This window comes from Microcaecilia unicolor, chromosome 10 (assembly GCF_901765095.1).
Source record: "Microcaecilia unicolor chromosome 10, aMicUni1.1, whole genome shotgun sequence".
In the NCBI taxonomy this organism is placed as follows: domain Eukaryota; kingdom Metazoa; phylum Chordata; class Amphibia; order Gymnophiona; family Siphonopidae; genus Microcaecilia; species Microcaecilia unicolor.
In genome coordinates, this window is record NC_044040.1 from 1056933 (window position 1) to 1079911 (window position 22979).

The 22979-nt window shown below is 41.7% G+C and overlaps 1 protein-coding gene across 1 annotated transcript in view; it reads right to left on the reverse strand.

Annotated features, from left to right (window-relative positions):
• The window catches only part of CACNA2D1 (calcium voltage-gated channel auxiliary subunit alpha2delta 1), a 578231-nt gene that overhangs the window by 87109 nt on the left and 468143 nt on the right, over nucleotides 1–22979 (reverse strand). Inside the window, exons 21-24 of the mRNA XM_030217110.1 lie at nucleotides 21612–21683; nucleotides 19590–19651; nucleotides 10079–10155; nucleotides 1809–1869 (exon numbers count right to left, since the gene is read on the reverse strand). Coding sequence (XP_030072970.1) covers nucleotides 1809–1869; nucleotides 10079–10155; nucleotides 19590–19651; nucleotides 21612–21683 — 272 coding nt within the window. The remainder of the gene's footprint in view (nucleotides 1–1808; nucleotides 1870–10078; nucleotides 10156–19589; nucleotides 19652–21611; nucleotides 21684–22979) is intronic.

Below are 22979 nucleotides of genomic sequence, written 5' to 3' on the forward strand. Positions count from 1 at the left end.
CACATATTGCACTTCCTTTTCTTTTGTTATGTTATTGTTGTAACTGTAAACCGCTTTGACTCCTCAATGAAAAGGCAACATATCAAATACCAATTAAACTTATTGTGCCTCTACTATAATAATGTCACTGAAATTTGACTAGCCCTCATGAATCATGGTATCTACTGAAAATTCCAAGGGGTTGATAATTCAAAACAATTTAACCGGCTCCTGGCTGGTTAAATCACTTGGGGCTATCTACTGATACTCGGCGTAATGTAACCGGTTAGTGTTTCTGAATATCATCACAGCCAGCTATTTTTTAGGTGATCTGGATGGAGGGGGAGGAGTCAGCTGAATGTCTATCCCAGGTGTTTAAAATCAAAATAGTTGTTTAAAAAATTCATATCCTAGATTCCTACAGGAACACTTGTTTTCCTTCCCCAGGGAGTCTCTAATAGTTTCAACTTCATGTACAAAAAGTGGCATAAATTAACTGCAGTCAGGAGCCAAAGGTGAGGTGAAGCTTTCAATAGGAATTAGCACATGGATCTGGAATTTTCAGATACCCCCCCCCCCCCCCCTCCCCGGATACATTTCATCCAGTTAAGTTGAGAGCATTATCAAGGAATGTTATATCTTTCACTGGTCAGTGCTAACTGGCAAAGAAGAGATTTTGGATTTATTTCAAGGCAAGTTATATTTATTTTCCTGTGTCAAGATGACACAATCTAAGGGGCTCTTTTATTAAGCCACGGTAGGGCTACTGCGTGGGTAGTGCGCACTAAATCGACCCTACTGTTGGGCTAGCGCTGGCGTTTGGTGGTAGTTCTGAAGTTGGTGTGCGCAGTTTGCTGCGGTACAAAATAATTTTCTATTTTCTACCCCGGGGGGCATTCGCGGTGGTAATGAGCAGCGCAGCCACATTGCCAGGCGCTGCCCGATTACTGCACGAGTAGAGCGTGAGCCCTTGCTGCCTTCTAAATAGGTGGCAGTAAGGCCTCAGGCACTAAATAGCTATTTACCTCCCCATTTAAAAAAAAGACCTTTTTCCTGCTGTGGTAAAAAATGACCAATTTCAGGTGCCAAAACTAGCACAGGCCACTTTTACTGCATCTTAGTAAAATGGCCTCTAAGTTTGCATCTGAGGCAATGGTGGGATAAGAAACTTGCTCAAGGTCCCAAGAAGCTACAGTGGGATCTGAACTAGGCTTCCCTGGTTCTCAGCCGACTGAACAGTCACTCAAAAGTTATAGAGCTAACCCAAGTCAGCCAATGACTTGGTTTAAGGTCAATCAGGCAACTTTTTCCAATTAACCAAAGACCTGGTGGTGAGCACAAAAGCACTTAGATCACACATCCAGACACAGTTACCAAGTTAATTTTACCTGGCCATTGCTGGCTGAACAACAGGCTCTATGAGATGGTTTCATAAAGGCAAATTTGTTATAATACAACCATCTGTATAAATTAATCTCGAACTACAGTATTGTGACAACACTTTAGTTAGATTTTTATACGTTTCCACTGTTTGATAAACATTAGCGTATATCATAAGTGCTTGAACATTATTGGGCTGTTAAAGAGACCGGCTCCAACTGATTTGACCTCATCTGAAACTTTTGGGGCTGTATTTACAATAGGATTTCACCTATCCAAACATTGAAAACGAGGCCTCATAAGATTATTTTATAGATACTAAATGTTTATGAAGTACAGTGAGCAAATGTCTGAGTTGTGCAGCTGATTATATGTCTCAAAGGCCTTTTTATAACATTAAATAAACAACTGTCTCTATAAAGACCAGTCAGAGCAGAGACTTGACCAACCTTGGAGCTATGAAAGTGTATCCAGTTTCATCAAAACGATCAAACTTCAGAGTTTCAGTATCTGCAGGAATTAAGAAACAGTGCATCAGTTAAAGAATTTACATTTATATTTAAATATATAACCAAGTCTATTATGATTTAACAAAATAACAAAAAGAAATCTATAAAACTAATTTAGGCTTTCTTTTGTATTATTATTGATTTTCATATAATGTTATATGCCATTTTCATGTGTAAAACTGCAGAAATCGGCTCTTATAAAATGAGGTCATCCCTGAGTACGTGGCTGTCACACACAAGCACAGTAGACATGTTCAGGGGTGGAGTTTGGATGGAGCAATAATAGTCACAATTTATGCACAGAGGGGTCCTTTTACCGACCTCAAGTATAAAGACCCCTGTAGCGATGTCGGCTTGAGGGTTTTGCCACGAGCTGAGGCCTCCTTTTATCGCAGAGGGTAAAGGCCTTTTTTCTTTTTAAAGGAAATGGCTGGGTGGTAAGTTAACCACTTGCCACGTGGCCATTTCCCAGGGGAGTCCTTAATGGCACCTATTTAGGAGGCAGTAAGGGCTTAGGCGGTAACTGGGCAGGGTGCAGTGCTGCCCGATTGCCACTGAGTAAGCCCCCCCGGTACAGTATGTCAGAAATGGGGCACAGTGGGGGTCAAGCATTACTACTGAGCTTCTGTGGTAGCCCGGTGGTACTGTTGAATTGGCATATGGCAAGCCCATGGTGGGCTTTCCATGCCTTTGTAAAAGGCCCCCAGAGCTAGTAAAATATGCACTGGACACATTTAACATTCACACTTGCTCTTGAGCAAAGCATAACAACCACATTTTCAAAGTAGGCACAATTTCTGCAACGTTTGTGGCAGTATCTTCTAAGGACACACAGGTCTCTATGGGTGGGGCGCACAGTTATTTGCATAAATTATAGAAGACTGTAATTTATGCATCTTTCAAGCATTTGCACCAGTGTGTTCCTAAATGATAGTCATGTTGTCTACCTGCTACACCAGTATTCCACTAAGGGAGTAAGCGCCCACTTTCCTGTACAGAATAGGTACCACGTACGAAAAGGATGGAGAGACCCTGGCTGGATGGATGGAAAGAGAAATAGGGGAGATGCTGGGTGAAAGGAGAAAGAGAAAGAAGGAAGATGCTGGAAGGGTGGGGCAGAAAGAGGGAATATGCTGGATGGAAGTGTAAGGAGAGAAAGACAAGAGAGCACTGGAAGGATGGGAAGAGAGAGAGGGGGCATGCTGAATGGAAAATGGGAGAGAGAGAGACTGGATGGAAGGATGGGGAGAGAAAGAGGGAAGATGCTGGATGGAAGGGTAGGGAGAGAGAGAGAGGGGAGACACTGGATAAGGATGAAGAGAGAAAAGTGCAGACAGTGAAAGGAAGGAGAGAGAGAGGGGGGGGAAGCTGAATGGAAAAGCAGGGAGGAAGAGAGAGAGAGACTGGCTAGAAGGAAGGGGGGGAGAGAGAGGGAGACAATGGATGGAAGGGCTTGATAGAGAGGGTAGAATGTGGAAGGATGGGAAGAGAAAAAGGGAAGACACTGGATGGAAGGGTAGGAGAGAAAGCGGGAAAACGCTGGATGGAAGGATAGGGAGAGAAAGAGGAGATGCTGGATGGAAGAATGCAGAGAGAAAGAGGGGGGAGACACTGGAAGGATGGGGAGAGAAAAAGGGGAGCTGCTGGATGGAAAGGGGGAGAGGATAGAGTTAGTGAAAGACTAGAGAATAAGAGGAATTTCTTAGCCAAACCCACAGCTTGTTGGGTGTCTGGATCTCACCCTGTTCCTTCGCTACCTTTTATCTTTTTTAATACTCCTTTAACTGCAGTCATGTCATTTCATTACCTTGGGGTCATCATTGATTTCCAGTTACATTCTGAGCACAATCTCCAAAGTCGTTCAGCTAGAATTTTTCTGGCCTCCCCATCTCCAATCGATCAGCAAATATTTAGATTTCACGTCTATGCATACTCTCATTCACAAATTCATTATATCACGATTAGATTATTGTAACTCTGTTTATGCAAAATTAGTTCCATTCAGCAGCATCACCTCCAAACCCTTCAGAATTTGGTAGCCTGTCTACTACTGAAAGCCAAGAAGTTTTGACTATATCACCATTCTTTTTCTGTAGCTTATTTGGTTACCTTTTCCATACCATGCACAGTTCAGAATCCTGATTCTCACTCAAAGTACTGCATTCTGGTTCCCTCTCTGTTGTAATCCCCTACACTCCTTCCTGATCTCTTCGTTTCTTAGATGCACATTGTTTGGTGCTCCCCTCTCCCTGATTGGTTTACCAAGAATCTGTGACCTGGATTGGCCACTGTTGGAAACAGGATGCTGGGCTCGATGGACCTTTGGTCTTTCCCAGTATGGCAATACTTATATACTTATGCGAACAACGTCTGGTTTTTATTTTTTTAGCCACCAAGAACTCTCCTTTCCTAAATTTAAAACTCTTATCCACTGACAACTTGCCCCACTAACTGCGTAGTTGTACAGAGCTGAATGACAGCTTTTTAAATCATTTTTTCATGCGCGTATGTACTATGCCTGGTTTTGACTGACTGTTTTCTTTCCTGTCATAATGTAGTGTTTCCTTTTCTTATATTCTCTATTTTTTAACTTTAAAAAATTTTGCTAGCCTCTTTGACCTTGTCATTGTAAAGGCAGTATATTAAATAAATGTAAGCGTAAACGTGGTCCCCTCATAGCCACAGAATATCCACGTAACTTTGTAAAGATACATTATAAGTGTCACTAAAAATGTACCAGTTCAATGTCATTTACCTTTTTCTTTTCCCATCTAAATCCCATTCACCCCTTCTTCCTTTTATGCTTAGTGACTCCATAGGAATAGCAAAAAACTGTTTTGTAACAGTCCCATTTTGCAGTTCTTTTTAAAATCTCTAAAAGACCTCTCGTATGAGGAAAGGCTAAAGAGGTTATGGCACTTCAGCTTGGAAAAGAGACGGATGAGGGGAGATATGATTGAGGTCTACAAAATCCTGAGTGGTGTAGAACGAGTAGAAGTAAATCGATTTTTTACTCACTCCAAAAGTACAAAGACTAGGGGACACTCGAGAAAGTTACATGGATATAATTTTAAAACAAATAGGAGGAAAAACATTTTTACTCAACGAATAGTTAAGGTCTGGAACTTTTCGCCGGAGGATGTGGTAACTATGGTTAGTACATCTGGTTTAAAAAAGGGTTGGACAAATTCCTGGAGGAAAAGTCCATAGTCTGCTATTGAGACAGACATGGGAAGCGACTGCTTGCCCTGGGATTTGTAGTATGGAGTGTTGCCACGATTTGGGGTTCTACAAGGTACTTGTGACCTGAATTGGCAATTGCTGGAAACAGGATACTGTGCTAGATGGACCATTGGTCTGACCCAGTATGGCTACTCCTATGTTCTTATGTATCTTTATTTAGCAAAAGAAATGACAAACTTTCAGATTTAGTTATGTTCTGTTGTGTTTGTGGGGAAAACAAGAAGTTTGAAGGGCAGCACTAGCAGACTCCTTTCATGTAAAATTAGAGTTGTACATTCAAATATAGCAGACTGGGTGGCACAGGGCTGGCCTCTTTCTCGGAAGAACCAGCACTTAAGAAAGTGGTTCTCTCACTGGCTCTCTGCCTGCTGGAATGTTGTGATACCTTTAAGCAAATTTGTTGTACAGATAGAAGCTGATACAGAATATGACAACCAGAGCGATAGCGAAAAGAATTCACACTGAAAGAGCCCCATTTCAGTGCTAAACACATTACACTGGTTACTGTTCTGGCATGGATTAAATTCAGTCTTGATTTTAACATCCTCCTCTCTGACATGAAATATTCCTGTCTCGAGGAAAGATTTAATTAGCATTTTTCTACATGGCTGTTTAGATCAAGGCAGACAAAGGGGTCCTTTTACTATGGTGCACTAATGGATTTAATGTGCAATAACGATTAGCACTCGCTAAATTTATTTATTTATTTGTTTGTTTCTAACATTTGTATCCCACATTTTCCCACCCATTAGCAGGCTCAATTCAATGTGGCTTACATAATACCGTCAAGGCGATCGCCAAGTCCAGTAGATATTAAACAAATACAGTTTAAAATAAGGGTCAGGAAAGGTTAGGGTATACAAGTAGAACAAGGGTCAAGAAACTAAGGAATATACAATGTCCATTACGATGTGAGGTTTTGATGCATTACGGAGTTAAGGCATTTAAGTTGGATCAGTAGAGTATGTTTTTTTAAATGATAGGTGCCTGTGAACTGGTGCTTTTTCAGGGCCGGCTATAGTGTTTTGGATCAGTGGCGTACCCACAGGTGGGCCTGGGTGGACCGGGGCCCACCAATTTATGGCTCAGGCCCACCCCACAGTAGCACATGCTTAGCAGTAGCTACTGGGGATCCCAAGCTCTGCCAGCTGAAGACTTCCCCCGATGCTAATGCAAATGCTACTCTCCACGATACCAGCACCTGCACATGCTCAGTTTTCAGCACATGCCTGCTGCAGATTGCGAAGGTGGAAAGAAGCATTTTCTCGCCAGCTGAGATTTTTTTGGTGGTGGGGGAGGGGGGAGAATACCTGGTGCCCACCCACTTCTTGCCTAGGCCCACCCAAAATCTGTGGTCTGGCTACGCCCCTGTTTTGGATTACGTTACCCAAAGATATAAGAACAATTTAATTATCTGCCTTTTCAAAAAATGAAAAAGCCTGGCTCTTCTTGGCAAGTGGAAGCAATAGATAGAAAACTCCCTGGAAAGCACAGAGAGATGTGTGATGGCAGAGGTGATAGCTGGAGCCACCGGTCTCTTTATCTGCACTCAGAAATTTCTATCTTAAAGCATTAAGGGTTAGATTCTATTTATGATGTCAACAAAAACGCTCTTTTATAAGCTGCGCTTAAAGTTAGGCACATTTTACAGAACAGCGTTTACTCCCAGCTGAAATATGGTGCAAATATCCCCGTTATTGTATAAAAATGTGTGTTAATTTCAGGAGTGCCACCATTAAGTCCATGACCCCCCCCCCCCTTTTTTCAGACTGTTCGTAAATGCCAATTAAATCTTAGTGCCAATAATTATTTGGTAAAAAGTCAATTATTTGTGCTATAGTCCAGTAGATTCCAGTACAAAAGTTCTGTAGTGATTATATTTTTATTCTTGTATAGTACTTGGGGGTGGCTTATAACTAAAGAGGTCGAAACGAATGAAAAGATTCCAGTTTGAAGTTGAATAGTTTATTATGGAGAACTTCAAGCTAATTACAACCACACAGCAAACAACTTATCTTTCTGTTTTCATAAAATATATCAGCAGAACACGACAGAACAATGAATGCAAATTGTTCAACTAATGAAAATAAATGACTTTAGCATAATTAGAAGTCAGGTGGTGAGATAAAATAAACAATGATTAATGAGTAGGCAGTGGGGGACACTAAGCATAAATGAGACCTTAGTCTGCAAAGATGATTGCTGACCATAGGATGAATGATGATGAGGAGGAGGAAGGCAAAGAAGACCACACAATAGGAATGAAACCATGAAAATGAAATTTACCAATAGTAGTAAACAGAAGGAAACTGAACAACAAGAAGATACTTGCCCTTCACTTTGAGCCCTTTGTCTGTGACAATCCATCAGAAACAGAAAGCAGGGAAACAGAAAAACAGGGTAAAGTGACAGGGATCACAAGCTATTTTATTCAATGAACCTCTTGAATAAAATATTGTGCATAGATCAAAGGCCCATTTACATTGCATACAAGGTAGAATTCTAACATGTTGTCAATACTTTCTATATGGATTATATCGATAGCTTCAATAGATGAGGACGACAGCCGGTGCCTCACTTTGAAAACAAGTATGCATCCATCCTTTCAGTCTGCTGTACAATAAATTCCATTCCTTTGTAGTATCTGCTGCCCCCTATAGGGCACATTAACATTCAACCACTGTTACCCCCATGAAAATACATAACATATACATTGGACCAAAAGTTGATCACTAAGACTCATGTTTCCTAGAATTATTTAAAAATCCTTAAATGTTTACTATCTGGTTGACACTCAGTGCTATTTAACCGGCCAAGAACGCTGCTGGACGGTCAAAGAGCACTTAACTGTCTAATATTCAGAGCAAGATAGCCAGTTATCTCTGCTGAATATTACCACTTAGCACATAGCGGCTAACTGGCTATTTTGCACGATATAACCGTCTAACCGCAAATATTCAGCGTATCGCTGGCTAAGTTTGGTGGCCAAATAGCAAGTCTATCTTTGGCCGCTATAAACTTAACCAGCCAGTGCTGAATATTGACTTTGCTGGTTTAGTTTAAACCGGCCAACCCCTCCCCCAAGATATTCAATGCCGGTCACTGGAAACAGTCCACCATTCAATATCTGGACACAGCGCCAATCGCCTACCTCCCACAATCTGAATATTAGCTGGTTTGAATATAAGCCCAAACTTGTAAGAATTTCATCAGATTTGGGTAAAAAAGATTCAAGCTAGACACAAATGGAGTCTACATGGTAATACTCTGGATTTATCTAAGTCATGAATTACTTCTGTTTACATAATTGTGTTCATGAAACGTTCTATTTAACCTCTAGTTCCGTGAAACTATGAGTTCAGATTTAAATCCAAACTACTAATTTAGGGGGTCTTTTACTAAGGTGTGCTAACATTTACGGTATGCTAAACATTAGCGACGTCCATGGATGCCCTAAATATTAGCACGCGCTAAAAACACTAGCTTGCCTTAGTAAGAGGCCCTCATTGAGTCTATTTTTTAAAATTAATAGTATCCATCAATACTGACCATTCCTTGGAATAAGAGTTTAGTTGTCAGTTTACTTCCCGTGTTTTCACTGACACCCTATTAGCATTACCACTATAAACCTTTCATACATGTTGACCATTTGATGGCACTGGGTAAGTATTGTGACTCAAAAAATTGATCAAGCTGAACATAAAGCAGCTTAGTGTAATTCCCCATTATAATGGGGATTACTAAACTGATGAGAAACCCTTCCCTAGAGTCATTGGGGAGCAAATTGGTTGAAAAGGAAGAGTTAGAAGCCTAGCCCCCAAGGGCAGTGTTCATGAGAACGTGCTGAGGGAAACGACAGTAGAGGTGGAGTTTGGAGTTAATAAAAGTTGTTGTTGTGCAGAGCACATGGTCTTTGGTTGCCTTCACCCTTGCCAGGACTGGTGTAGAGAGGGGGTATCCTGTAGAGGACCAATAAACTAAGAGGAGGTTTTTGCCAATAACAGCATTAACTGTGAAGTGGGAGGAGTGCTCCAGGTGGGAAGAAGGGGTGACCCAGCCCAGAAGCAAGAACAAGGAAGGAGCCTGAGAGGTACACCTCTGGGAGAGAGAGGACAGACAGGGAGGTCTGGTTCTAAGAGGCGACAGCTTGCTGCAAAAGCGCTGCAGGTCCAGCCTTGTATTATTTTGCCCAAAAGGATGGATAATGGACTGGAGGAGTTGTAAATACGTACATACCATAGGATTTACAAATGGACTATTGAATTTACAGCAAAGTCTTGAACTGGCACTTAACCTTCTTCTTTTTTTTCTTTTAATAAGTTACCTTGTTGGATACCTAAAGAGTTGTTTGCCTCCAGAATATTCATGAAGTCTTGATGAACTGCTATTGCTGACTTAAGTAAAGTTCGTGTTTGGTTTATAAAACCTGGATTAAAGTATTTCTTTGAATGAGAGTGAAGTTTATTTGCTCCTGGACTAACAAAGAAAAGTAAAATCTAGACAAAGCGTGGCTTAAAACCCTACGGCCTACCAGAGTAAATCTGGCCCCCAGCCTGCGCCCTGCTCAGTGACCCACTGTGACCCTGGTTTCTTTTGCTGACCTGACGAGCAAGCTGGTGCCTGGAACATTTGTGGTGGGAGGCCAGGGTTACATTAACAGAAATGCACATCAAAAGATTGTCAGCTTCATCATGAATAAATTACAGCAACAGATGATACATCAAAACAATAATTTTAGAAAGGGTAATTCACAAAACCGGGGTATGGAAGATGCACGTACTCTATTCGCATAGAATATAATTTAGATATTGCATATTTCATATGGATTGAAATCATTGCTGCAGCTTTCATGAAGAAATCATCAAAGAAACTCTATGAGCTCATATCTGGGTGCCTGAAGAAGACACTTAATTTAAGATCCATTCTGAGAGACTCTAATCAGGACAGAAAGTTCTGTCACTACTTACATTTGGCTTGAAGTATTGTCTCATCTAACTTGGCTTTTATATAGTAAAAGCTGTAGGGAGGTAACACCAAAGCCAAGCTGTAATGGAAATAGTGATAAGTATTAGACAAGGTATCCAGGTACCATGATTGAGCATCCCGTTTCCATAAGGAAGGAATATTCACAGCAAGTCTTAACAATGAAGTGCATGCAAAATAGTTTAATGTGCATTATTCTATGAATCAACAGGCATCTAATCTATTTTTGTACATTAAAACGTTCTAGCAAGTGTTACATTTTTTTCATCATAAGGGGGGGGGGGGGGAGTTATCAACATGGGCTCACGCTCATTTCATGCAATGAGACCTAGTTAATAATAACATAGCATCACATCTTAATGGTAGCCCATGTTGATAACTTCCTCCCTAATCCCCGGATTCTGTACAGGTCACCCCAGATCTACACGTAAATTAATTAGCCAATTAAGCACTATCAATAATTGATGTCAACAAGCACTTAATTGTCTGTTCCAACTTTACCTGCGCATACTTAGTCGGTTACTGGTGATATGTAGTCTGCTAAACCAGCTAAGTTACATCTCCACCCAAACTCTGCCCCCTGACCGCCCTCAACCTATGGTAAATTGCAGCCAATATTCAGCGACATAATTCTGCTGAATATTGGTGGCCTGGGCAGGAGCCTCTCCTGCCCAGTTCAACCACTTCGACTATTGGGCCCAGTGTGTATAAACAGGAGTGTAGATGATAGCACTAAGTCTAAAAACACCTGATCCCTGGTTCTGAAGCTCAAGAACTCTCTTTAGCCACATATTTAGAAGTATAAATATAATAGTGGCATATTTTTAGAGCAGTAAAGACTCCGTTAAATCCTTATGATTCCTAATACTACTACTTATGGCTAATGAAAAAAAAAAACATGGTGCCCTTGATTTAACACACACTTCAACTAAATCCAGATACAAATGTGATCACAGAACTTAAACTATATAAACTGCAGATGGCAGTAGAGTCGTCTTCTCCATGACGGTTGCTGGAGGCAAGGTAGATCAGCTCCAGTGGCAGGAGGTGGAGCAGACTGGCTGAGTCCCTACACGGTCTTTGCTATCAGTGGGCCATGACTGGTGGGTATAACTGTTGACAGTAGCAAGCCAAACAGATAGGATTCTGCCACGCCAGCCTCTGATACTCTAGATTAGGGTTGAATTCCCCTTCCTTAAGGTTCTCTTAAATCATTAGGTTGCATGTTAGCCAGTGGCATAGCGAAGGGAGGGTTTGATGGCCTGCACCTCCCCCCACTTTGTGCTCAGGCCCACTCCAAATATGCAGCTCCCATTAAATGGCTGACTGGAATGCCGTAGCCCTGCCAGCCAACAAAATTTGTCGCTGAGCTGCTCCCTTCCTCCTCACGCTGCTATAGTACAGAAGAAGTCAACGGCATGTCTCCAGTCGCCGAACTGGAACTTTGCCAGAACAAGTATTAATTTTGGTGCACTGGGGAAGAAGGGAATGTGTTGCTCCCACAGTCCACCTCTGGGCTTCCCTCAAATCAGAGGGATGGCAATGCCCCTATTACTAGATGAGTCACTCTACATATTGTTCCTGAATTAGGGTCACAGTTTTTATTCTTGGCTGATGAAATGTAGTGAACATCTTTAACATACAGGATCCTTGTAACGGCTTCAGGCCTTTGATACAGGCTTGGTCAGATTAAGATCTGTGAAAACACGTATTAAATTGTGACGGGGGCTATACTCTTTACAGATTCTCTGGTTTTAAGGTGGGAAGAGTTACCACAGAGTGACTCACAACTTTAAAAAAACTAATGGTTTATCACTGTATGTTAAAACTAAATGATACAATGGCTAGTGAATACAAAGCTAGTATCGCAATAAACAAATATAAGCAAATATATGGACAAGTGTAATACTAATACATGCAAACAGAGTATGATAGAAGGGAAATATAACAGTTATAGGTCAGATACATGAATAAGCAGAGAGATCAGAACCTCAAGTTCATATGTATGAATGATGCAACTTCAATGTAAAGTCAATGGAGTGAGTGTTCATTATAGTGTCCTTTCTTCAAAAGTGTGTTAGTCTCAGGAATGAAGTCATATGGCTCCATGAATGGAAAACCTAGTTCTGTTGACAAATGATCTCTTCATTGTCCATAAAGTCATGAAGCCAGAAATGGTGAATGTAATGTACAATGCACTCCATAGAGTGTCCTTATAATGTGGATCAAAATTAGTAGATGACGGCAGAAAAAGACCTGCACGGTCCATCTAGTCTGCCCACGATAAACTCATATGTGTATACCTTACCTTGATTTGTACCTATCTTTTTCAGGGCACAGACTGTATAAGTCTGCCCAGCAGTATTTCCCGCCTCCCAACCACCAGTCCCGCCTCCCATCACCGGCTCTGGCACAGACCCCGTATAAGTCTGCCCTCCCCTATCCTAGCCTCTCAACCACCAACCCCTGCCTGTTGTTCAGGGCAGACAAATTTCATCAATGTGGTAATTCTTCAGTTTTAACCAGGGGATTCAGAGCACATGGATATTATTCTCATGTCCACTGAAATAGTCATAGCTTCTTGCAAGGTGAATAGGGTCAGTTCAGTTTATAACCAGAGTGATACACTACATCAGCGAGAAGAGTATATAGGTGATAATACAGCCCACAGTGTTTAGTTAGTAATATTACATTTAACAATAGAAGCCACAGAAAAAGTCATAGCAAAGAAAACAAAACTACCTTGTGTCTACTGTAAGGAAGGTGGTAAACTGTAGTTCTTGAAGCATCCTGTCTTTCTCTGAAAAGTATCATCCCTTGCTAATGATTTCATTTCAAAGTTAGAGAACAGAATTAAGCTATTCAGCTCTCATAAGCAAAAACTCTCTTGAGTCTACAGTTTTGAGTTTGTTGCCATGACAATGACCATGGCACAGTTCTATCAGGGACACCAAATGCAGGGGTTAGACTCACTCAACACAGTTAACCCTTAACTCAGTTAGTACATAAGTATTACCATACTGGGCCAGACCAAAGGTCCATCAAGTCCAGCATCCTGTTTCCAACAGTGGCCAATCCAGGTCACAAATACCTGGCAAGATCCCCAAAAAAGTACAACACATTTTATGCTGCTTATCCCAGACATAGTGGAATTTCCCCAAGTCCAATTTAATAATGGTCTATGGACTTTTCCTTTAGGAAGCCGTCCAAACCTTTTTTAAACTCTGCTAAGCTAACTGCCTTTACCACATTTTCTATCTGCTTAATTCAATTATGACATCCATGTTTCTATGCCATAACAGAACATTGTAAGCCACATTGAGCCTGCAAATAGGTGGGAAAATGTGGGATACAAATGCAATAAATAAATAAATAAACAAATTCCAGAGTTGAATTACACATTGAGTGAAGAAACATTTTCTCTGATTCGTTTTAAATGTACTACTTTGTAGCTTTATCGTATGCCCCCTAGTCCTAGTATTTTTGGAAAGCGTAAACAGACGCTTCATGTCTACTCGTTTCACTCCACTCATTATTTTATAGACCTCTATCATATCTCCCTTCGGCCGTTGTTTCTCCACGCTGAACAGCCCTAGCCGTTTCAGCCTTTCCTCATAAGGAAGTTGTTCCATCCCCTTTATCATTTTCATCGCCCTTCTCTGTACCTTTTCTAATTCCACTATATCTTTTTAGAGATGCGGCGACCAGAATTGAACACAATATTCGAGGTGCAGTCACACCATGGAGCAATAGAAAGGCATTATAACGTCCTCATTTTTGTTTTCCATTGCTTTCCTAGCTACAAAATATTACAAAGCAACATCAGAAGTCACACCAGTAGGTCATGAAACTATGGAAAATGCATAATTTTAAATTTTATAAAGTTTGAATAATTTTTATACAAGATCACAGTTTGTTATAGTTATTACAGAATCAACATGAAGAAAAGAAACAAACAAGCACAACTAAAAATCATAGGAAATAATCTAATTTCACGTGACTCTAAGCAGCCCACGACAAAAGAGACTTAAATTTTAAGGGAAATGGCTAAAAACAGCAGAATTAATTCTAATGGCATAGGTAATGAAACTCTGCAATCTAAGTCCTAGGAGGTTCAGCCACTTCAACAGGTCTCTCAATTGAGACTGATGATAAAATAGCATACCTAAATCTTCACTACCCTAGCTGCAAGGGACTCAAGTACAAATCAATTTACCGATCCAGCTTCTCCTATATAAGCACGCAACTATGGAACGCATTACCAAAAGCCATAAAGACAACGCAGAATCACCTCAATTTCCGGAAATCACTAAAGACTGATCTGTTCGAAAAGGCATACCCTACTGATCCAACTTAAGTAACTGAACTCAGCAACACAACGAAGCCATAACCGGCAATGAACAATGTATCACTCTTCTTCTCTTTATTCTCTAATGTTCTGTTACAACATCACTCTGTATTTGTTTCATCATCGGTGGTGGCTAACACCTCACGGTACTATGTAAGCCACATTGAGCCTGCAAAGAGGTGGGAAAATGTGGGGTACAAATGTAACTAATAAATAAATAAACAACAGAGGTTTGTCTCTCAAGATATTTGGCACTCACAAATGAAGACACATGCTGTGACTCAAAGAAAATATATTTCACCCCAGAGTATTTTGCGGCGTCAACCCAAGGAAGAGGAGGGAGGCAGGCTGCGTCTCTCCTCCAACTAAGGTAGGGGGACTGGGAGGGGTTTGGAACAGCGCGGGGCTTTTGATCATCTGCAAATGAATGATTTATTTATTTCCTCCCACCCACAGTGTTTCCAGCGGTAATCGGCAGTTGGTGCACCCTGACCAGTCACCGCACGTGTAGCGCATGAGCATTTACCGCTAGATCAATGAGTGGCATTAGGGCTCAGGCCGGTTTTAGGGACGTGTTGGATTCAGTTTTACCACATGCCTTTTTCCCGTCCCATTAAAGCCCCCCCCCCTTTTTTGCAGATGCAGTAAAAACTGGCCCGATGCACGCCAAAAACACACGCCTACACTACCGCATGCCTATTTCTACCTCGGCTTAGTAAAAGGACCCCTCTGTGCTGTAAGAAGAGTAAGAAAAATTCTTTCATAGGGATTATTTTAGAATATTGCACAAGCAATGATTCTTCTGAAATTGGACTACTGTAAAATAATATATCATGATGGCAGAACTCTTGCCCTTAGAAGTTTACAGACTTCACAAAATACCACTGTCAGATTAATTTATTCCATTAAAAATAGGATTACATCTCTGTTATTTGAAATTTACATTGTTTACCAGTAAAGTCACGTATTAAGTTTAAATGCTCTTTATTTATACATAGAATATTACATGGAATGGCACCACTATATCTGCATCAACTCATAAATCATCCTGCTAATAACAAAGCTACTTAGGAGCTCTTTTACTAAGGTGCAAAAGCGTTTTTAGCTGACGCTAAACGTTGAGATGCTCATGAGAATATAACGGCCATCTCAGCATTTATGCCAGCTGATTTCTGGCGTATGCTAAAAACACTAGCACGCTTTATTTTCGAAAGAGAAGGACGCCCATCTTTCGTCACAAATCGAGAGATGGGTGTCCTTCTCCCAGGGGCGCCCAAATCGGCATAATCAAAAGCCGATTTTGGGCGTCCTCAACTGGTTTCTGTTGCAGGGACAACCAAAGTTTCCAGGGGCGTGTCGGAAGCATAGCGAAGGCGAGACTGGGGCGTGGCTAAGAGATGGGTTTCCTTGGCTGATAATGGAAAAAAGAAGGGTGTCCCTGACGAGCATTTGGCTGACTTTACGTGGTCCATTTTTTCTTGCGACCAAGCCTCATAAAGGTGCCCGACCTGAACAGATGACCACTGGAGGGAATTGGGGATGACCTCCCCTTACTCCCCCAGTGGTTACTAACCCCCTCCCACCATAAAAAACAAGTTTAAAAATACTTTTTTGCCAGCCTCAAATGCCATACTCAGGTCCATCGCAGCAGTATACAGGTCCCTGGAGCAGTTGTAGTGGGTGCAGTGTACTTCAGGCAGGCGGACCTGGGGGGGGGGGGGGGGGTTGGGGCGCTTAGCACCCAAGGTAAGGGAGCTATGCAACTGGGAGTAATTTCTGAAGTCCACTGCAGTGCCCCCTAGGGTGCCCGATTGGTGTCCTGGCATGTGAGGGGGACCAGTGCACTACAATTGCTGGCTCCTCCCACGACGAAAGGGCTTGGATTTGGACGTTTTTGAGATAGACGTCTTTGGTTTCCATTATCGTTGAAAACCGAGGCCGCCCATTTCTAAGGTCAACCATCTTTAAGGTCGACCTAAATGTTGAGATTTGGCCGTCCCCGACCATATTATCGAAACGAAAGATGGACGCCCATCTTGTTTCGATAATACGGGTTTCCCTTCCCCTTTGTGGCGCAGTCCTTAGAGATGGGCGCCCCCATTCGATTATGCCCCTCCAGGGCACCTTAGTAAAAGACCTCCTACGTCAGTTCAACAAATTTATTTGAATTATCTAGCAGTAAAAAATGTAAAATATAGGTGTTTTTTAACCTCTGCCTTTCCTCACCCAGACATAAATTTGTGCAATTCTTTACTAGAATTTCATAGATTTGAGAGTGAATTTGTATTTTTTCGCAGCATGTTAAAAACGTTTCTGTTTAAAGAAATGTGGTCCTTGTATTTTCTTTTTTAACCAATAGCGGTTGTAAACTTTTGTTATTAATTCCCAGAAATGGCTGGTAGAATTCTTTTGCAAACCGCACAGAACTCAAATTTTATTATTTTGATGTTGCGGTTTACAAATATGTACATTGTACTGTGGATTGCAGGCCAAACTTCAAAAATAAACCAAAACATTTTTCCCCTGTGCACATGCCTAATTTATATAACAGTATTCAATGTGAATTTGAGTTTTAGGGACTTTAATGGGTTATGGCAAATTCATACATCATCACAAACCCTCGCTACTACTATTAAGCAACCTTACAAATGGAAATATCTTCCAGCACTTCTCATCATGTGCACACACCAAACTGATCAATACTAGACAAGTTAATTCACAGTCTAGAGGATATGAATGCCAAAATATTACCTGAACAAATATGCAATATCTAATATATCTGCTGTCACACTGGGAAAAGCTGAAGCAGATATTTGGTTAAAATTTCTGGACTTGTGTAACAGCTCGAGCCAAGGTGGACCTGGAGCCCTGATTAATCACAGCCAGGCACTGGGTTAAAATTAAAACAAAAGCAGTTTATTGATGTGCAAGAAAAGGGGTGACCTGATACTTTCACAGGTGAGGAGAAATAAACGTGTAGAAAAATCAGTCTGTTCTCTCAAGAGTTCTTCCCATGGCCTGCTCCTGAAAGGCCATGGTATCACCAATCTGTTCCCTCAAAAGGTCACCACAACACAGCTGGAGTCTCTGAGTTAAAGTTCTGTCCTTCAATAGTTCACACAATCAGGTGTCACGGCCCTGCCATGATTCCTGTCCCAGCCTCCCCCAAATGCATTCACCACCCCGACCTCTGTTGCACCACTCTTCAGCCTGGTCCTGCGGTATTCCTTCAAGTGGCAGCCAACTCCTGTGCAACAATGTCGGTCCCTCTAGGACAAGTGCATGCACCATAGTCCTGTCCTTATCAGAGCAGCGTGGTGGAGTTCCAGGGTCCTCTGGAGAGCTCTTTTCCAGCCTTGGGAGTATTTAGGACACTGCCTGCTTTCCATCAGGGCCTTCACAATGAGGTGTCCTTGTGTCCTGAGTTCCTGCCTTGTTCCAGTTCCTGCTTTCTCTCCATTTTCCAGCTGAGCTTTGCCTTGACTCCAAGTTCCTGCCTTGTCTGCAGACCTTGCCTTAGACCTAGTGTTGCCTTGGACCCAGCCTTGCCTGGTCTACAACTCTCTGCCAAGCTCAAGTTCTGCTTTGTCTCCGAGTTCCTGCCTAGCTCCTGTTGTGCCTCTAGTCCCAGCCTTGTCTGTCTTGTCTTTTGTCTTGTTCTTGCCCTGCCTTGTTTTGCCTTGTCTGGACCCAGTTCTAGCCTTGTTTCCTTGTCTTGCATTGTCCTGTCTGGGTCCAGTTCTAGCCCCATTGCCTTGCTTGTCCTTGCCTCATCCAGATTTGGTTCCTCTCTTGCCGGTCTTGCCTTGCCTTGTCCAGGTACAGTTCTTGCCTTATCTGTCTTCCTTGCCCTGGTTCAAACCTTGCCTCAAGTTCCTTGCCCTGGCTCCAGCCTTGCCTCAAGTTCCTTGCCCTGGCTCCAGCCTTGCTTCAAGTTCCTGCCTGTCTTGTGCCAGTTTGAAAGACTTGTCTGCTGTGGTCGGGGTCCATCCATGGCCCAAGGGTTTAACCCCCTGAGTCCGTGATACCAGGCCTGGTCTTGCTTTAAGTTCCAAAGGTTATAATGGTAGTAGGGTTCCAAGATAAACTTGGTCTTCTACTTTATATTAGCTTTCAATAAAGGCTTATGCTTGAGGGCTGCTTTTTTTCCCCTAGGGCTTCCATTCAGATACTGCAGCCCTGCTTGGAGTCATCTTTAACCGGGTCCTTCTTGGCTTGAATGTACCCTGGGCTCTTAACCTTTCTGGGCCATGCTCTCCTAGCTCCACTCTTGCTGAATCACTTCTCCCTTGGACTGAAGAGAAACATTTAAGGTGGCTCTGTAACTGTGAGGGAGTGTTGGTGAGGGGGAACAGTAACTCCCTATAGACTCCCTCACAGCTTGATATTCAGAAAAAAACCTGAGATCCTAAATTTATGCTCCTAAATTAGGATTAAGCAGGGCCACCCAACCATTAAGCAGGACTAGCCAATCATCAAGGGCAGCTGCAGTAAAAGGAAATCAATAGGTCCCAAGAACCAGACACACTCAAAGGGTGATCAATTTTCAAACAGCTTGTTTACCCAGATTATCCTGTGAAGGGTGGTATTGGGGTGATCACAATTGTTGGAAGGTCAAGGGAGTTAACGGTTAATTTGTGGGTGGGGTGCAAGACTGAAAGCTTGCTTAGACCACCTAAAACATCAGCCCTGCTCATTAAAGAAGAATTTTCTGTACTCCTGCCTATGTACCACATGTGAAGAATGAGAAGAGATTCAATTGTCTTTGCTGGTTTCTATTACTGCTAATGATTTCTAGATAAGTGCACAGATAAAGTTAGGCGAGAAAAGGCTCTCCAAACTTTTTTTCCGGGTGCTTTCCTGGATATTGGGCTGGTAACTATTTATATCAGGATATTCAGTGCTGGAATTTGAGTAAGTTCGTCTGCTGAAGTAGGTTTCGAGATCCAGCAGAGGCCAGTATTTCAAAAAACGCTGACCTCGCTGACTTGATTTATTGTGTGAACTTGTAGGCATATTCTACAAAAGGGCAATTCACTAAGTTATGTTTAATGAGTGACACAGTTCACACAGCATATTAAAGAAATATGCTCTAAAATGCAGAAATAATCTGATGGGAACAAGACAAAGTATGATAATGTATTTACCTATAATCAGTTCCATTCACAGGAGTCCAGGTGTACGTTCTGTTTCCTTTGTCGATGTATCTCTGGAAAACCATGGTAAATAATTATAATTATTTTGCTATAAAATGTAAACACGGTGTTATTTGCTGAAGGAAAGTTTCTGAAACGCATATCCACTTTGACTCTAAGTCCAGGCAACGTGTGCACCAGTAATGGCCGGGAAATCGAGCTGATTGCTTAGCATCCCTGATTTAATAGGTGATGCATCTCTACCAGTAGACAGATGAAAATGTGCTTTTTACATCTCTGACACATTTTAAGATACAAAGAACATAATCTTTTGCTTCAGTGCTTTTACACATTGACACAAATGTGCTTTTGGAGTTCCAGTATTGCTCAGTGACTAACAAAATGTGTCACCTATTAAATCAGGGATGATAAGCAATCAGAAGGATGAACAAACCTGCAGCTCCCTGGGACAGAGCTGAGCACAACCTAAGACAGTGTCGGAAGATCCCATCATTGCACATCCAGCTAATATGAGAAATGTCTAATCACCCAGAGTGGAAGACGTTCATCACTATTCATTTATCATCTGTTCATTTAGTCATAAAGAAAGTTATTTGTTTAGTTAAATGGATGCTTGTTATCTTAAGCTTCATAAAGTTTGGTGAGTTTTTGACAGGAATGACTTATTAGGACGGAATGGAATGGAAGATTAACAAAGGGGTCATTTTACTGCGCTGTGGCAAAAAGAGGCCATAACACTGCCCCGACGATTATTATACCTTTGACCATGTCTCATTCTTCAATCTCTTCCTCTCCATCCTTCCTACTCCTTACCCTTCCCAATCTCTTCTCCTTTTGCTCATCCTATCTTTGTTTACCTCTCCGTGCTCAATTTACATATTGTCAAAACCCCACTACTACGTTTACTACAACTTGAAACATTCTCCTTCAAGACTTTGTAATTCTATTTACTATGTAAGCCGCATTGAACCTGTTATGTGTGAGAAAGCGCGGGGTACAAATGTAATTAATAATAATAACACGCCCCTACCTAGGTCTTTCCTATGCACTAAGGTCATTTTTACTGCTGCAATATAAACGCTTTCATTATCTTTTTTTTTTTTTGCATTACGGCCATGTGCTAATGTTGTCATTAGTACATGGCCTTTTTTTTTAATTACCACATGACACCACCATTAATTTTGTAGGGATTAAGGGCTCCTGCATTATTCGTGTTTGACAAATTTTAGGATGTTTTATTGTTGAATTTATGTAATTCTTCATGTTATTTTGAGTCTCTTATTTTGTGAACAACCTTGAGCCTCAAGATGGGATTAGTATGGTGTACAAATCTTGGATTAGATCATTCTTTTTTTATACACTAGTATCTTCTGTTTCAAGATGCCTCTTGAACATGAACATTAAAATGATAAAACTAAGGAAAAAGGACTGAGCCTGTGTTGCTTCAGAGAACGTTTGCTGATACTGTGAACAAGTCTTGGACTGACCCCCATTTCTAGTTATGGGGTAGGGTTAGCTGGGATGCAGGGCATGGTGGTGTTTATCAGTTAAAACTGAGAAACCTGATTTTACATCATGAATGTTTCGTGATTTCTCAGTTTTAACAAAAGATAAGAAGACCTATAATAGATGGAAAGATACTGTAGAATACTGCTTTTACAACAGAGTTCGTACCGATGAGTGACGCCCTACCCACACTAAGGCACACGCATTATGGTATACAGTATGTTAACACTTCCAGCTGACATTGTCTGGTAGAGAACTACCCTATACATGATAGCGTTGCATATTACAAAAGAGGAGAACATCCAGTCACCTCTCTCTGGACATGCCATGGAGGTGCAGGGAAAGATCTATCTCGTTGTGATTATCTTGATAAATGAGAAGTTTTCTATCCTTACCCAGAGGATGTTATGCATCCATCCAGGTGTGAGACTCACAAGCCATAAATGATCACCAACATACTATCTCACAATAGTTTTCATTCTGTGGTGCCATAATATTGTCTCTTACCTCATCTTGTGACTTAATCAGTGTTCCAAATGTCCGCTCTCCACTTTTTCCATCTATCATTTGATTTCGAATCTAAAGAACAAATAGACACATTAAGCATAATGTTCACCAATATCCTCCCTTTTTTTCCTATTTTATACTGTTTTTAATGCTTGATTGTAAACTGCCTTGCTGTGCAGGAAAGGCAGTATATAAAAAAGTTTTAATAAACTATAAACCATCATGATTACATATAAGGGTTTGTAAATCAACTCATTTTAAATAGAAGAAAATTACTTGTTAGAAATGCTAAGTAGTAGTAGTAGTAGTAGAATTGACACCACAAAGTTAAAATTCTACATATCTCAGATTGACTCTGTATCCTGGTTTAAGAAAGAAAAGAAAACAAGGCTAGATTTGAATCTGACCTCTACACTCTAAGGGGTCCTTTTACCAAGCTGCGTGAAAAAAGGCCCAGTGGTAGTGGTGGGGGCTATTTTTCCTATGCACTGAGGCCCTTTCTATCGCAGCAAGTAAAAAGCCCCCCCCCCCCCAAATGGCCACAAGGTATGATAACTTGTACCGCGTGGCCATGTGGTGGGGACCACTGAGGTGGCTAAAAGGGCTCCTGCGGTAACCCAGTGGTAACTGGGCAGTGTGTGGCTACCCATTTCTAGGGTTTTTATTTATTCTCCGGAAATGGCGAATGCTCGACCCGGAACTACTGCTGCTGGCCGCATTAGGCCAGTGGTACTCTTGGAATAGCGTGCGGTAAGCCCACTCTCTGAAAGTAATGTGCCCACAACCATAACAAATCATTAGCAGAATGTTTCAAGTATTATATCCTGCAAGTCACTCTAATTCTGTAGCTAGATATCATTATGCTATAGCAGTGGTTCTCCACTGGTCTGTCCCCAAGAGGTAGGAGATGTGTCACAAAACATTTGGTGTAGGGAGCAAGCCTGTGCTTCCTTTGCAACCATCAGTGCTTTAAGTAGAGAAGAGCAGCAATTTTGAGAGCCAGGTTTTCGAAATCCCCATAATTGGTCCCATAGGAGCCGACTCTGTGGGTGCTGTGGGTGCTTGAGCACCCCCAATATAGAGAATATTCATTGAATGTGTCCAGGGAGGGGTTATTTCCACTGGGCTTAGCACCCCCAATAATTTTGAAACGTTGGCTCCTATGATTGGTCCCTATTTTATGCTTCCCCACTACCCCCAATAATAACTGTGCCACCAGCCCCAGCTGAAACAGTTGCAGGTCTGCTGTCCACAGCTTCTGTTTGCTAGGTGGTATCTGGGTAGCACCTTTGTAGGTTTCTGTGTTGCATCACAATATCTGGCGGTGGAGGGATTTTGTGTTGCTGTTACTGAGGTGACAGCAGAATT